The sequence below is a fragment of the Trichomonas vaginalis genome, chromosome I (assembly GCF_026262505.1).
Source record: "Trichomonas vaginalis G3 chromosome I, whole genome shotgun sequence".
In the NCBI taxonomy this organism is placed as follows: domain Eukaryota; phylum Parabasalia; order Trichomonadida; family Trichomonadidae; genus Trichomonas; species Trichomonas vaginalis.
In genome coordinates, this window is record NC_067203.1 from 10,715,534 (window position 1) to 10,730,680 (window position 15,147).

A 15,147-nucleotide genomic window follows, 5' to 3' on the forward strand; every position below is an offset into this window, starting at 1 on the left:
AAAATGTTTTTTTCTTTACTTTACGTAACCACCGGCTGCCATAAGTCTTTGACGCCAACCCATACCAGCTAATGAAGGTTGACTTGGTTTAGTTTGGAAACTAAACTTTGGTTTTGGTTTATCTTCAGTTTTTGGTTTTTCTTCTTCTATCGGTTTTTCGTCACTTTTCGGTTCCTCTGACTTTACTTCACTTGCAGGTATGGTTGTGTCGTCAACATCTTCATAAATATCATATGCCATCTGTTTTTGTTTTCCTTTCAACTTTTTGTGTTTGTTGTAAAGTTTAGAATATTTCGACTCTAAGTCAATGAGATGTTCTATAATGAACTGTTGGTCAGTGAAGTAAACTTTTCCATCTGTTGTCTCGAAAGCTCCTTCAGACTTCAATATTTTATTTGTGAGAGTCTGTTTCTTTTTTGAGATACTAGCCGTTCCATTTCTATGAAAAGTGACTTTATAGTTAGGTTTGTATTTCCAGACCTGGCACTTTCTATTATTGAATTTTTCTCTTCATCTGTAAGTTCTTTGACAGGTTTTGACAATGGTTCTGAACTTTTTGTTTGTGGTGTCAAATCTACCGTTTCAACTTCTTCGGTCATTTCATCTCAGTAAAAAATTTTAGTTTGGTTTGTTTTCAACTGGTTGTTGTTGTTTTTTAAGTCGGTCTAAAACTTCCTGAGGTATAGGAAGAACTTGACAAACACGTTGTGTAACTGCTGGAAGTCGACAAATCCATCTTGAACCCATTTGTCTCAATGCTGTATTGTTCATTTCATCTCAGTAAAAAAATTTACATTCCCCAAGTTTGAGGCGGTTGCGGTTGGTTGTTGTTTACCCACTGTTGTGCATGGTTATATCCTCTGTTAAAGAATCTTTCACCTTGGTCCATGTAGTGTCCTGCTTGGTTATAGTAGTCATTTGCTTTGTTATAGTAGTTTCCTGCTTGTCTTCCTACATTGTCATCCATCCTTGAACTTTTCCTCTTGTTTCAGGGTTTGGAATAAGATTTGCTGCATCTCGTGCTACATCCCAACCTTCTGTACAGTTTGTATAATAGGTTGTGCTTTCTCTTTAAGTATACCTAATGTACTCAAAATCTTCTTCAACTCCAAATACACTCTGGCTATTGTTCCCACTGCGGGCAAAATCTGGATGCAACTCCTGCTAATGCGCCAAATAAAACCCATTTCTTATGGGTTAAAAAATGACGAATCCAAACAAGGACCCCTATGTTTCTAAAGCAACAAAGAAAGCACTCATGGTAAAATCTTTAGTTCAACACCAAATGCTTGGTTTATGGATATCTTGGAAAACATTCCGAGAGTTAGAACAGATGGACCACCATACTGGCTAATATTTGTTGGTCAAAACACAAGATACTGTGAAGCCATACCATTACAGTCCAAAAATATTTTAGATGTGAAAACTGCTTTGACAATATTCGTTGACAAATACCATCCAACAAAACTGACATCTGACTGTGAAAGTTCTTTCAAATCAGATGATATTAAAACTATCTGCGTTCAAAAAATGTAAACCAATATTTCATTGTCGACCAAAACCATTCTGCTCTTGGTGTCATTGACAGTTGTATAAAAATCTTAAGAGACTTAAACCAACCACAAGGTGGTGAGGTAGATGAAATGTCATATGACGACAAGTATAGACACTTCTCCATGGCAAAGATGAGACAAGTTTTAAATATTTACAATAGCCGTAAACAAAAAGGCTTGGGAAACCACTCCCCGAAGAAATGAAAAACAACCCTGACTTAGAGAAAGACTATATATTTAATAGTTTAGTCAAAAGAGAAAACAAGAAAGAATGCCAGGCTTCAAACTTAAGAAAGGCGACAAAGTAAAAATAGAAATACCTAAACGCGACCCATATGAAAATACTATTGACTATGACAACAATGGGAACTCGACAGGTACTCACATTCGTGTTCGTAAAAATAGAAGAAAGTATACAAGAGAATATTATGAAGTTTTAGGCAAAACATGGCAAAATGTACACACTGCAAGCAGAAGATAAAAACTACTATTGTCAGACCTCGTTTCAAACTTGTCAAAGTTCCAAGGTGGTATACTTTCAAAGACAGTTCCTAACAAATATAAGACAACTCCTGACGAATATGCTAAAGAAGTTGAAAATGACGACTAAGCAATTCTATACATGCGTAACTGTCATGTAAGGTGGCATGTAGTCTTACTTTGTCCCGTTGTTTGTGTATATCCTGTAACGCGATGTGTATGGTTTCCATCTCCCTGAGTGTCACTCCAGTAACAATTTATAGCAAACTGAACGTCGTCTTTAACATCATATCCTTTACCTTTTTTCAAGGCGTGCCAATCCCAAAATTTATGCTTATGCCAACCTGCTTGAGATGTACTTAAATCTACGTAGTGACTGTGTGCAGGTAGGTTTTCACTGAAATCGTTTTACTTCCACCTGTTTCCTTTGAAGAGTTTGCACAATACAAAAACCTGTCGACTATTTGAGTCCAAGTTCCGAGACCAAGTACTACTTTGGTCTGGTAGAGTTCATTGACGTATAAATAGAACCTATAGGATATACTGTTTGAAGTATTTCTGTCTTTAATGTTTGAAGCTCTGTTTTGTCAGCTTTTTTATCTAACTCATCGTTAACATATGTTTTGTCAGCTTTTTATCTAACTCATCGTTAACATATGTTTTGTCAGCTTTCTTATCATATAAATCTTTGAGCAGTGAATTTAACATTGTTTTCATCCTCCATGACATAGACATTTCTACATCTAGTGTATTTCATCGTCGTTATGTCTTCATCCGATGTTAAACCTTGTGGAAGTTAGGAGGTTTCCAATTTAATACATCCCCACCAGTTCATCAGGTTCTTCAACCGTTCCTGCAATATTTTCTATACCAACAGTTGCGAAGAAATCGTGTGTATGTCCAACGTCACTTTTCTTGTTTAAGGTTTCTTGTAGTTTGTAATATTTGCAATGGTATGTGTATGAGTCTTTTTAGAAATATTCGTTTCAGCTCTTGTCACTTCACTTGACTTTTATTGTCAACATAATGTTTTGTCTGCTAGTTCAGATGAGTATGTTCTTTCGTTGCATATGTTGCATCTGCTCTGTCATGTTCTTTTTTCTTGAACTTTTTCAATGACATACTCTTTGTCAGCTTTGTTTGTCAACATCTGCTTTCAAAAGAAGTTCTTTTATAGGTTTCTCGTTTAAAGTTCTTTTGTTGGATTTATACAAACAGTATGGTTCTTACTGTCTTGAAACAGAAACTCGTCTGTCAATGGGTTTATCGTCAGTTTTAAGTTTCCTTCTTTCAATGACTCAGATATCTTAGAAAGTTTGAAAATTTGTTGTGTTCTTATTTAGAGCTTGCACAATGAGTTGTCGGTTGTGTTGTATTTCTCTCATAGACGCTGTTTCTTTCGACATTTTTATTCTAGATAAAATATGCTTTCAATAGAAAAAGAAAATTCAAGAGTTGCTACAACTAAACCATTAGATGAACTTTTTACTAATGTCGGTCAAAAGTTTGAGACAGAGACCGTAAAGCATGAAGGCTATCGTTTTGACTACCCATTAAGATGGCTAAGAGACCCATCTGTCACAAAAGCTATTGGCTTTCGTAGAATGAAGTTCATTTCAGAAGCCATACATGGTTTCCCATTTACGGTCGGTTTTGAAGTTCGATACTATAACAAAGAAAAACGTACGTATGAGAAATTTGAACAGGGAAAACTTTTACAAGTGAATTTGCTTGTAAACTTAGAAACAACTCTTCAAGCTTTTCAAGAAAAAATAAACGATATCTATCTCGAATATGCAAACCATAACATTGACGAGGAGAGTACCATCTCGATATTATATATGACAGGAAAAATGCAACTGTTAAAATCAATAAAATAGAAGACCTTGGAGAAAACGTTTATATTTCTACAAAATATAACAACTTGGCATGGCATAGATTTTTGAGGATGTTAAATCAGCCTGCATGGTATCCAGTACACCCGGACTATTATGAAGTCGAAAACCCTAATGGAACATATGAAAATGTTTTCGACTCAGATGCTATTATAGTTCATGCTTCATTTTCTGGCGCCCAAACTCTTTCTTATGCTTGGCAAATGACTTTTACGAAAAACCTACAAAGCTATATGAACCACCGAGTGGAAGTATTTCAGACTTTCAAGTATGGTTTACTACAGATGGAAGAAAAGAATAATTCCATTATACCATGCGTTTTACTTAGAACTTAGTTTCATATACAACTACTATCGAACGGTAAAATATAATTTTTTAATACGGTTGAGGGTTGGATTTGGTTGCCAACTAGACTGTGGTGCAGGTTCAGGCTGTTGTATAACAGGAGCTGCTCTTCTGGTTCAGGGTCTTTAGGTATAATACCAACAAACTGACCTACCCTTTTACCAATATTTTTGACTCCGTTCCAAATTCCTCTTCCGACAGATTTATTCCATTCCATATACCTCTTCCAACATTTCGAAAGAATTTCCTATCTTACTGAAGAAACCCATTTTACTATATGTAAAAATCTAATGTCCGCCTAGTCTCTTACGTTTCCTGTTGAGTTCCATAGCATTCTTTAACTGGAGCTCATACATTCTGTTTCTCCTCTGTAGAAAACATATTCTGGGTCAACTCCTGTGTTCGCGTCATCTGCATAAAGTTGTTTATATCCCACTTCGGGGTTTGTATAAAACTCTTTCCATCTCATATTTGCATACCATGGTGGCAAACCTAACGCAGCGTCATTTGACATGGCAGTTTGCATTTGTACATCTGTTGGCACTTGACCATAGTTTGCCATTGCAGTTTGTATTCTAACTTCATTTGGAATATTCTCTGGGTTTGGTTGTCCAGGTTGCTGTGCATTCGCTAAGTTCTGTGCGTCCATTTAATATTAGATAAAAATATCTCTTACGAGTACATATACTGAACATTTGCAGGCATTGGTTCATCTTCATATTCTCTGTACTTTTCTGCCACGTCAAATAAGTAAATGACACAATGGAAAAAACCTAAAACAAGTAGTCCTATTTCAAACCACATTTACTTACTAGTAAAATTTCTTTGTTATGACACTTTCTCCAGTTTATAGGACCTCTCTCATATTCTATCTTATCGTATCTAAACTCATAGTCATGTATGTCCTCTAACCATCTCATGACACTTTCCAAACCACTTTTATCGGATGTAAAGTAAAAGCATGGATGGTTATGTAAAACGTCTAAAGTTTCTAAAGAGTCTCTCAAAGTCCAGTCTACTTGGTATTGAAAATCCCATGTGTTATAGAACGGCGGGTCCACTATAAAGAAAACATTTTCCTTGTCTTTATATTTTTCATACAACTCTGTCCAATGACATCTCACAAACTCTATACCCTCAATATATTTTTCTATGTTCTCTTTGAAAACATTTGTATAGTTAAGATATAAAACTTTTGACATAAGTGTTTCAATGTCATGAACTCTTATAGCACCACTATATAATAGTCTAGCAGATATACTATCCCAGTCAATATACTCTGCCTTTTTCAAAACCTCTCTGACAGTATTTTTCTTATCTAATGGTATACGTTCCATCTTACCTATAGGTATCTTTTCTTTTAACTCTTTCAATATTTTGTTTGTGTCTGGTATATGTTTGAGACGGTTCATATAGTTGTCGAAGTCATTGCATATAATCTTTGAGTCAGGAAATATTGTATGGCACAAATGAGATATATAGAAACTTCCACCGAACAAGTCTACAAATGTTAGACCATTCGGTAGTTTCTTAAGTTCTCTCAATAGAATATCTTTACATCTACTCTTATTTCCAAAGAAGGGTAACGGTGGTTTTGTAAAATTCATTTTATATATATAATAAAAATGTTTTTTCCTGAAAAGTGACAGAAAAGTGACGGGGGGCTAGAGGGCACGAAGTGCCTGGAAGCCCCACTTCCTTTTTTTTTTTTTTTTTTTTTTTTTTTGTCAATTATCTACATGATTGCTCATAATAAAGTAGAACATTTGATTTAATAAGCGTTAAAAACTAAATTGCTAACAATTACTTTATCTTATCTAAAAAATAAAGAATGATTTTCATAATTTACTTATGTCTATTGATGTTCATGGCTGTTTTGCAGTCGGTTGAGTATCAATAGAAATTGACTAATTCAGATGAGGATAGTTCATAAAATCGGATGGATAATGATCAGATTTTATAAATTTTATTTGAAATCCAATATAAGAGAGGCTGTGTGGGAATGATCAATAGTAAAAGGGGATAAATTTGTTACTTAAGGTCAAACATGTATAGATTTTCAAAGTATCGATTTTAGATATATATACTTTGACAATGATATTGAAATACTATGATAAATCAAGTTCACTTAATAAGATTCGATTAAATCTATCTATAATCGCCAGTTCTTAGAATTGTAGCTGCTTCTCAGGTTATTACATATCATATTTACTATGACCTTTCTTAATAGATCTCTCAAAATAAGCTTCAAAGATGCACTAACTTTTATTAATTCTATCGATAGAAAAAAAAAATCTTAAATCTTGATAATGGATGACAGCTTAGATCTTGGCGAATTAGATATTACCACAAAGGATGTTGATTTCGATGAGATGGAGCAGGATATTCAGAGATTTGCATCTGAACCATCTGTTCGTAAAGTTCTCGAAGTTGGCGTCGATCTACAAAACTATTCTGCACAAATCAAAAAAGAATTAGACGATATTGAGTCTGCTTCAATAGAGGATTATCTCAGACAAATTCCAAGAGTTGATTCACTTCATGAAGAAATTATGGCTTGCGACAAAACATTAGAAGCAATGGAAGACCTTCTTGTAACATTCAAAGGATCTCTAGGTCAATTATCTACAGAAATTTGCAGTTTACAAACTAGATCTCAAGAAATTTCTATGAAGCTCGAAAACAGAAAATCTTTAGACAATTTCTTGGGCGAATTCGCACGAGAAGTTGCAATTACAAAAGATTTTACAGATGCAGTTACAAATACTGAAGCTGGTCCAAATTATGTCAAAATTATTGTCGAACTTGGCAACAAATTAAAATTCGTGCAACGTCCCGATATAAAAACTACACCAGCTGCGCATGAAACTCATGCAAAATTCGAGCAGCTTAAAGGAAGAGCTTCAGAAAAAATCAGAAAATGGATGAACCAAGAGATCACAAAAATCCGCGACAACTTCCCAGATGATCAAATGGCCATCCAAAATTCACTCCTCAGATGCCAGCCCCTTATCAAATTCATCAAAGAATTCGATCCAAGTACTGCTGACTCAGTCGAAAGCTATTACGCAGACGTTCTTTCAAAACTTTACTTAGAAGTCTACAAGTATACCTGCAAGAATTCTCTCCGCAAAATGGCTCAAATCTCTATGTCCCCAGAAACTATTGTTCCTACAATGCAAAGGGCATTTTTCAAGAAGAAACTTGCTCCCGGTGAATCCACCCTCTTCTTTTCACTCGGCGAACGTGAAAAACTTCTTGATGATATTCTTGCACCTCCACAAGTCTTCGAAGAAGGCTCTTTCCCAATTGAATCACTTCTCCGCAGTGTATACCAGAAGCTCATCGACACTGTCACTGCAGAACATGCTTTCGCGTCCTACTTTTTCGATGATGACAACATTACAACAACGATATTTACGGCCACGACCAAATATCTCGAGAGCTTTTTCGATGAGCTCCTTCCACGTATAACCGATCCAATCTGCACCATTCTCCTTCTCCGCATCATACAAGCCGAGAAGAACGAAATGAGCCGCAGGAGATGTTTCAAAATCAACACACATCTCCAAACAGTTGCAAAGAAACTTGCTGACAGATTCCATGCGATTTGCAACAACAACATTCAGAGTTTGGAGCAGTGCGATCCTGTTGTTTTCATGGAAAATGAACAAACAGCACATCACGCGAATGCAATGACAAAGAGATTCTCCGAATTCGCACGTTCTCTTTCATTACTTCTTGATGACGAAGTTGCGGAAATTGCTGTTCCTGATATGCATGGAATTTCTGCTTCTGTCATTGATCTCCTTGAAAGAACATCGAAAGAGTTCAAGACTGTTGAATTGAATGTCATTTTCTTGATCAACAACTACTGCGCGATTCTTGCAACGATGAAGACAATTGAAGGATGTCCTCTTCTTGAATTATTCGAGCAGAAATATGTTGATTGCGTCGAGCATTTCGTTGACTTGCAGTTGTCATTAAACTTCAAGGATTTGTTCAACATCGTAAGGAAAGCATTTCATAAACTTGATTCTCAAGAACCAGTTAAAATTGATGTTATCGAAAAAGAGCTTAAGGAAATCGCTCTTGATTTCAAGGATAATCATGTTGACAAAGTCAAGAAAATCGCTGAACTACAGTTCCATAAGTTTGGCGACTTTAATTCTGCAAGAGAAATTCTTATGCAACTTGCAAAGAGATTAGTTTTGTACTGGGCTAAGTTTGACCAGCTTTGCAAGTCAACAATTAAGGGTCCTATTCCTCCATGGCTCCAGAATATTGTTTCTCCTCAACAAGTTGTATTAAATATCCGCCCAATCACTGAGTCTTTCTGCTAATAGCAAAAAGTACAAAAAAAATATATTCAAGAGTAAATATCCAAAGTGTTAACTATTAAAAAAATGATATTATTTTTTTATGTCAAGCGAAAGTATTAAAATTGAGAGTGATCGTTTCCTGTCACGTTTTATTTACTTATTCAGTAAAATTAGGTTTTCTCTCTCTCAAGTTGAATTTAATGGAGGTTATAGTTTGGCATTGCAATTTATTCTTAGAATGAAGTCTCCATTTCATGTAGATAAGAATGAAACATTGAAAATTATCAATTTTAAAGAAACCCAAATTCTTCAATATCTTCTAGCATTTCAATAATATACATGTTCCCATATTGTATTTGTTTGAAGTTTTATTTAAATATCACCTTATGCGACAATAGTAAAATCTGTTGCATTATTTAAACATTGGCGATAATTATAGCCATCATCTTTCCTAAGTGATTAAATGATCTTAGAGTATCTTAACATGACTGTATTTGTAAATGCAGAATCTGTGATTGTAAACCATTTGATTGTCAGTGGGTCTTTTGAAAATTTTCATTTTAGAAAAAAATGTTATTTTGAGGTTACCATTCAAGATAGAAAAGCAATTATAAAATTTGAGAGAGATATGTGTCACTTTTACGAAAAATTTTGATCACCAATTTTTGAAAATTTTTTCGGAACTCGCCCGACCGACTAAACAAACTTTCGAGGCGAAAATGGACCTTATTAAATCCTGATTTTATAAATCTCATTAAATGTACAAAATAAGAAAGTTGGTCTAATAAATTTGAAAAAAAAATCGAAAACCGCTTTTTAACATTTACAAAAAATCATGAAACTCCAGATCAAAGGTAGCCAGAACAATAACTTCGATATTGAAGTTGAAGGTCCAGAGCTTACAATCGCTCAATTAAAGCAGAAAATTGCTGCAGAACGTAACCTTGATGCAACAAAAATCCGCCTTATCTATTCCGGAAAGATCCTTGCCGATACAAACACTATTTCATTCTACAACATCCCTGATGGTCATGCCGTCCACATGGTTGTTTCTGGCAAGTCAGCAGCTCCTAAACCAGCCGAGCCAGCCCAACCAGCACCAGCTCCACAGCCAGCTCAGGTTTCAACACAGCCACTTCCAAATATGCAGTCACCACCACCACAGGCTAACCCATTTGCCGGATTAGGTGGATTAGGAGGAATGGGCGGAATGCCAGGAATGAACCCATATAACATGGATCCAAGCCAAATCTCCGCTATGATGAACAACCCATTCGTTCAAAATATGATGAATCAGGTTATGGAAAATCCAGAAATGCTTCGTCAGATGCTTGACAGCAACCCAATGATCGCTAACAACCCAGCTGCTCGTGCTCAGATGGAAATGCTCTTACAGAACCCAGAAATGACGCGTGAAGCTATGAATATGTTCCGCAGCATGGGCGCTGGCGCTAACACAGGTGCAGGTGCAACCCCAGCTGGTGGCGCAAACCCTAATGCCGGTGCTAATCCATTCGGAATGGACTGGAACTCTTTAATGAACAACCCAGAAATCCAGCGTCTTATGAACGATCCACAGGCCATTCAAGATGCCATGCGTATGTTCGGTGATGGTGGATTTGGTGCAAATCCATTCTTCGGAGGCGCTCCAGCTGCTTCACCAGCTCCAGCTTCAACACCAGCTTCAGATGCAGACATCAAGCTCTTCTTCGATGCTACAAAACTCTCACAAACAGACGAGATCAAGAATAAACTCGCTACTACAAACGGCTCCAAGGCAATGAAGCAGTTCCTTGACTCATGCCGTGCCCTCAGAAAGGAAGGTATCAATGTCTTCCCAGATGTTGCTGATTTCGGAGCATCTGCAGCTCCAGCAGCTGGTGCAGCTGCTCACCCAGCTCCATCTGTCTCAAACGAGGAGAGATTCCAAGAGCAGCTCAAGATTATGAACGAAATGGGTCTCAATGATAACGATAAGAACATCCGTGCTCTTCTTGCTTCCAACGGTAATGTTAATGTTGCTATTGAGAGAATTTTCAGTGGCATGCCATAATCGATTTATTAAAACCTAGAATATTTTATTTAATTTTTCCTTTACCAATGAATCTGTGATTGAATCCTTTGGCATTTACAAAAGAAGCTTTGATTGAAAAATATGATAAGAGGAAATTATTTAAATTAATTATTCTTCACAATTAATGTTTGGTTAAAAAAAAATAATTGTGATGTTAGAAAATATCAGAAAATATAATTTCGACTATATGATATAGTTTAAATGATAATAATGATTCAATTTGACTGATTTAAAAATGCATGAAAAGGCTTATATGATTGAAAAAAGATAAAATTATTGAAATTTTTGAATATTTTCATTTTTGAATAAAAAATTAAGGGAAAAAGTAATTATTTTTCATTGCTTCTCTTATTATTGAATTTTTCATAATTTTAATCCTAAGTCTCATGTTAAGCTTCTGATCATCTACTCTATCAAGAGCCCAAATGTGAGTCCTTCTTTCGGGCACCATGAAATGTGAAGGAATATTTATATTTCATGGTGCGAATCTTGGTGATAATATAGTTATAGACAAACAGCTCTTCATGCTGCAACAAAAAATTCATAGAACTATAATATTTATGAGATAATATTAGTATTTTAATAAAAACAAATATTTGAAGAAATTATTTCCCGGATATTAATGCTAATAATTCAGCTTTTTCTTTGGAGGAAAGTCCTTTTGCCTTTACTTCGTCGAATACTTTTGCCATCTCTTGGTTGTAGAATTGATAAAATTCTTCCTTGTAATTCTTTATTAAATCTTCTCGAGTAGCATCTTCAATCTTAGTATTTCCAGGATAAATGACTTTGAAATGATTATCGTCGATTAATTCGAGAATTCTGATCTTTTGACTAACTGCAGGAGTTAAAGGCACAGTATTTGCTTTAGCATGCTTAATATGTATTTCTGTTATTTCATCGTCAGACTCATGAGGCTGTTCTTTTGGATCTAAGTTAGGCTTCAAGTCAGATGGATTTTGTTTGTTTATATACGAAATAATTGGTTGCATATTTGTAATCCTACTGCTACTTATCCAAGCATCATATGGAAAATTTTTCGTATCCATATATCTGACTAAATATTGAACTTCTCCTTTTACAACACGATGCTTCAAGATGTATTGAATTGATGGGGACGTATTGTTTGATAAGGTCCAAGCCAGAAATTGTTCATGAGTTAATGATTCCTCTTGCATATTAACGATTATTTTGAACTCAAAAAATAGTTCTATTGAAAGATCTATTAAGAAAGTTCATAGTAAATATGATATACAATCACCTGAGAAGTAGCCACAATTCTAAGAACATGCGATTATGGGTAGATTTATGATAGAATTTCAATATCATTGTCAAAGTATATATGTAAAATCGATACTTTGAAAATCTATACATGTTTGACCTTAAGTAACAAATTTATCCCCTTTTACTATTGATCATTCTCACACAGCCTCCCTTATATTGGATTTCAAATAAAATTTATAAAATCTGATCATTATCCATCCGATTTTATGAACTATCCTCATCTGAATTAGTCAATTTCTATTGATACTCAACCGACTGCAAAACAGCCATGAACATCAATAGACATAAGTAAATTATGAAAATCATTCTTTATTTTTTAGATAAGATAAAGTAATTGTTAGCAATTTAGTTTTTAACGCTTATTAAATCAAATGTTCTACTTTATTATGAGCAATCATGTAGATAATTGACAGCTCTGAATGTTTCTACTTTTGTGATTTGAGAAATTTCATAAGATAATACTTTTTGTATTCGAACTCTTGCATACTCAAGTATATACATATATAAAGAAAACAATTACATATAATTACCATTTGAATGTTGAAACAGTTTGAAAGAATAACAATCTACACTTCTTACGATAATTGAAATATAAACTATTGATGAAAGTGTTATTTTAAATATACATATAAGAAAGAAGTGGTATGATGTTGAAAGTGCAAAAAGGAAAAGAAAGAAGAAAAAGAAATAAAATAATTATTTACCTAATTAGTTGGAGCTAATGATTGAACGAAAGCGGCAAACACAGAGGATCTTGGCGCTTCAAATCTTGGATTTTCTGCTTGAATGATTCTTAATAGTGTTTCATCATTTTCGTAAAAACCCAACCTTTTAGTTTTACGATCATTTCTTTTGTGCCATATTCCTGTTGCTGGAGTGAAAACAAATAATCGCCATATTTGTGTACTGATCCAATTCATTGGATCTGTTAAAATTTCTTTGCAAGACTATCAATCCTATCGTGGAGATCCTCTGGTGTGATTCTGCCGTCGGGTTCTTGCTTGCAACATAATCCAATCAACTCAGAAATTTTTCTGTTGAACGGATCGTTTTGGAATCTTTCATTATAGATATAGTCATCTCGAGCGCCTGCTTTGATCAATTCTGTAAGGATAGGCTCAACGTATGAAACAACCGTTGGCCAATGGTTGTATTGTTCTGAATCATCCATTTGTTCGAATTCTGCAAGCACGTCTAATGTTTCAGCGAGGTTAGGTAATTGGAGTTCAGAGAATTTATCAGCAAGAGATTGTAAGCCTGCTCTTGTCCTGTATGCACTGTAAAATGGATAACGTTCGGTAATCATATTAAACATGATAGCTCCGAATGAGAAAATATCAGATTCGCATTTTCTCTGTGCGGAAAAGATTTCTGGAGCAGCAAATGGAATTGTTCCGTGACGCTCACTAATAGATAACGAAAATCTGTCTGTAGAATCATCCCAATCAATAATGTGAGGAATCATATCACCATCAACGACAATATTGTCTGGTTTAAGGTCACGATGCTTTATTTCCATTTCTTTCATCAAAGTCAACTGGGAAGCAATTGCAGCGAAAATTTCGAGCATGCATAACTTTTTAATACGATTACCAACGCAACCGCCGCTGATTAACTTCGTTATAGTGATACCTGGAATATAATCCATCAAAATCCAGTTAAAACGTTCGCCAGGATGTTTTTGTGAGTTATCATAGAATATTGGAGAGAGTGGTATTTGAATTTCAACTCATTCTCAAACATTTCAGATGTTTTAGTTCCATCTCGATTGAAAAGTCTTTTTAGAACTCTATAGTGATCATCTATCTTTAAGATCCAGCAAGTACCATTACCACCACGGCCAGCCTGATATATTGCCTGAACGCGTGGATCATGATCATAACAAGTTTGAGTTGTCATGATAAAATGATTTTTTGAAAATCAAGTCACTTCCCATGATTTTTTTGACTACTATTTCTTATCTTATAATTAGGTGAATAAGCATCTCATAAACACAATCAACTTATTTTTTTTTATCTGTGAACTTTCTTCATGAGTCAAAACGCAATTTCGGTGAATTTTATTTGGCCATATTGGTCCCGTTGTCGAACTAATTTTCTACCGGTGCTGCACACCGATAAAAACTTCATTTTTTTTGTTCAACGTTCCATATATTATTACAATAGAATTCCTATCCCATAGACATATCCTATTAAAAAATAAAAATAAATCCCAAATTTTCAAGCAAATTCGTACCAAAAATAATTTCGAATTCGATCTAACTTATCTACCATCCAAGTCATTTTGCTAAAAGTCATTCGATATAAAATTGAGCGCTTTTTTTGATCAGAACGTAGATTATAAAAAATTATTAACAAGTTAGTAAACAGCTTAAAGTTTAGTGAGAAGTAATTTAATCGCCACCTTCAGCGAGTTCAGTTAAGATGCCGAAGCAGTCATCTGGGTTGAAGAACTGGACTGCGTTGCCATCGAGAAGTTCGAGTGGGCGTGGGTCAAGTGGGCGAACGCCAGCCTTTTCAAGAGCTTCTGTTGAGGCCTTGAGGTTTTCTGTATGGAAGCAGATGTGATGGATACCGCCCTTTGGATGGTCCTTAAGCCATCTGGCATGATCGCAATCTTCGATAAGTGGCTCGATGATTTCAAGTTCAGCATTCTTAAGAATGGCAAAGCGGATCTTAAGGTGTCCACAAAGGTTCTTTGGCTCACTGCACTTGATTCCAAAGATAGCCTCTAAGAATGCGCAGCACTTGTCAACATCTGGAACAACAAGACCAACGTGGTTGAGGTCCTTAGCAATGGGTTGGGTCATTGGCTCAAAATGAGGTCAAAGTGCGAGAACTACTTTTCAATTGTTTCTATGGATGGATTCAAAATATTGAATCTCATCGTATGATAACACATTCAATTTTAAATCTGATAATCGTAAGTTTCACAGGTTTCTTCATATGCATTTGTTTCATATGTTTTAAGGATTTCGTTTTGTTAAAATTGTCACTTTTATAGCATATTTGTTTTTGGATGTTTTGCGAAACCAAAAAAAAAACTATGATATACAATGTGTGTGTAAAGAAAATACTTTATTTACTAGTTAAAAAATCATTTGGTATTGATCAAGTTATTTTTTCTGGATAAGATATTATATGGATAATTGGATAGAAAATACAATTATATAATCTTGTACCTGGTTTAATTAA

The 15,147-nt window shown here is 35.0% G+C and overlaps 8 protein-coding genes and 2 pseudogenes across 10 annotated transcripts, besides 1 other annotated feature; 4 read left to right on the plus strand and 6 right to left on the minus strand.

Annotated features, from left to right (window-relative positions):
• Window positions 1–3,321: part of a mobile genetic element that runs on past the window's edge.
• TVAGG3_0965100 lies at window positions 16–599 on the minus strand (annotated as a pseudogene). The gene has a single exon. A coding segment is annotated over exon 1 (584 nt).
• Window positions 619–771, minus strand: TVAGG3_0965110 (uncharacterized protein; the record flags this gene model as incomplete). Its single annotated transcript, XM_051253546.1, has 1 exon — window positions 619–771. One exon carries the CDS (start codon window positions 769–771, stop codon window positions 619–621), a length of 153 nt encoding a protein of 50 aa, XP_051079120.1.
• TVAGG3_0965120 lies at window positions 1,205–2,163 on the plus strand (annotated as a pseudogene). The gene has a single exon. A coding segment is annotated over exon 1 (959 nt).
• Window positions 3,322–3,457: 136 nt separating the features above from the next.
• Window positions 3,458–3,607, plus strand: TVAGG3_0965130 (uncharacterized protein; the record flags this gene model as incomplete). The annotated part of the gene is made up of 1 exon (XM_051253547.1): window positions 3,458–3,607. A coding segment is annotated over one exon (150 nt), but the record flags the coding sequence as incomplete, so codon positions are not given.
• Window positions 3,608–5,061: 1,454 nt separating this feature from the next.
• On the minus strand, window positions 5,062–5,880 carry TVAGG3_0965140 (phage tail repeat-like family; the record flags this gene model as incomplete). Its single annotated transcript, XM_051253548.1, has 1 exon — window positions 5,062–5,880. The coding sequence occupies one exon, from the start codon at window positions 5,878–5,880 to the stop codon at window positions 5,062–5,064; it is 819 nt and encodes a 272-aa protein (XP_051079122.1).
• Window positions 5,881–6,568: 688 nt separating this feature from the next.
• On the plus strand, window positions 6,569–9,126 carry TVAGG3_0965150 (vacuolar protein sorting-associated protein 52-like protein family; the record flags this gene model as incomplete). Its single annotated transcript, XM_001325385.1, has 1 exon — window positions 6,583–8,616. One exon carries the CDS (start codon window positions 6,583–6,585, stop codon window positions 8,614–8,616), a length of 2,034 nt encoding a protein of 677 aa, XP_001325420.1.
• A 290-nt stretch (window positions 9,127–9,416) lies between these two features.
• TVAGG3_0965160 (negative regulation of store-operated calcium channel protein) lies at window positions 9,417–10,680 on the plus strand (the record flags this gene model as incomplete). The annotated part of the gene is made up of 1 exon (XM_001325384.2): window positions 9,431–10,648. The coding sequence occupies one exon, from the start codon at window positions 9,431–9,433 to the stop codon at window positions 10,646–10,648; it is 1,218 nt and encodes a 405-aa protein (XP_001325419.1).
• A 581-nt stretch (window positions 10,681–11,261) lies between these two features.
• On the minus strand, window positions 11,262–11,854 carry TVAGG3_0965170 (chromo domain-like family; the record flags this gene model as incomplete). The annotated part of the gene is made up of 1 exon (XM_001325383.1): window positions 11,275–11,847. One exon carries the CDS (start codon window positions 11,845–11,847, stop codon window positions 11,275–11,277), a length of 573 nt encoding a protein of 190 aa, XP_001325418.1.
• A 1,027-nt stretch (window positions 11,855–12,881) lies between these two features.
• Window positions 12,882–13,872, minus strand: TVAGG3_0965180 (protein serine/threonine kinase protein; the record flags this gene model as incomplete). Its single annotated transcript, XM_001325382.2, has 1 exon — window positions 12,882–13,601. One exon carries the CDS (start codon window positions 13,599–13,601, stop codon window positions 12,882–12,884), a length of 720 nt encoding a protein of 239 aa, XP_001325417.2.
• A 413-nt stretch (window positions 13,873–14,285) lies between these two features.
• TVAGG3_0965190 (glyoxalase) lies at window positions 14,286–14,787 on the minus strand (the record flags this gene model as incomplete). The annotated part of the gene is made up of 1 exon (XM_001325381.2): window positions 14,346–14,762. One exon carries the CDS (start codon window positions 14,760–14,762, stop codon window positions 14,346–14,348), a length of 417 nt encoding a protein of 138 aa, XP_001325416.1.
• Window positions 14,788–15,147: the final 360 nt, after the last annotated feature.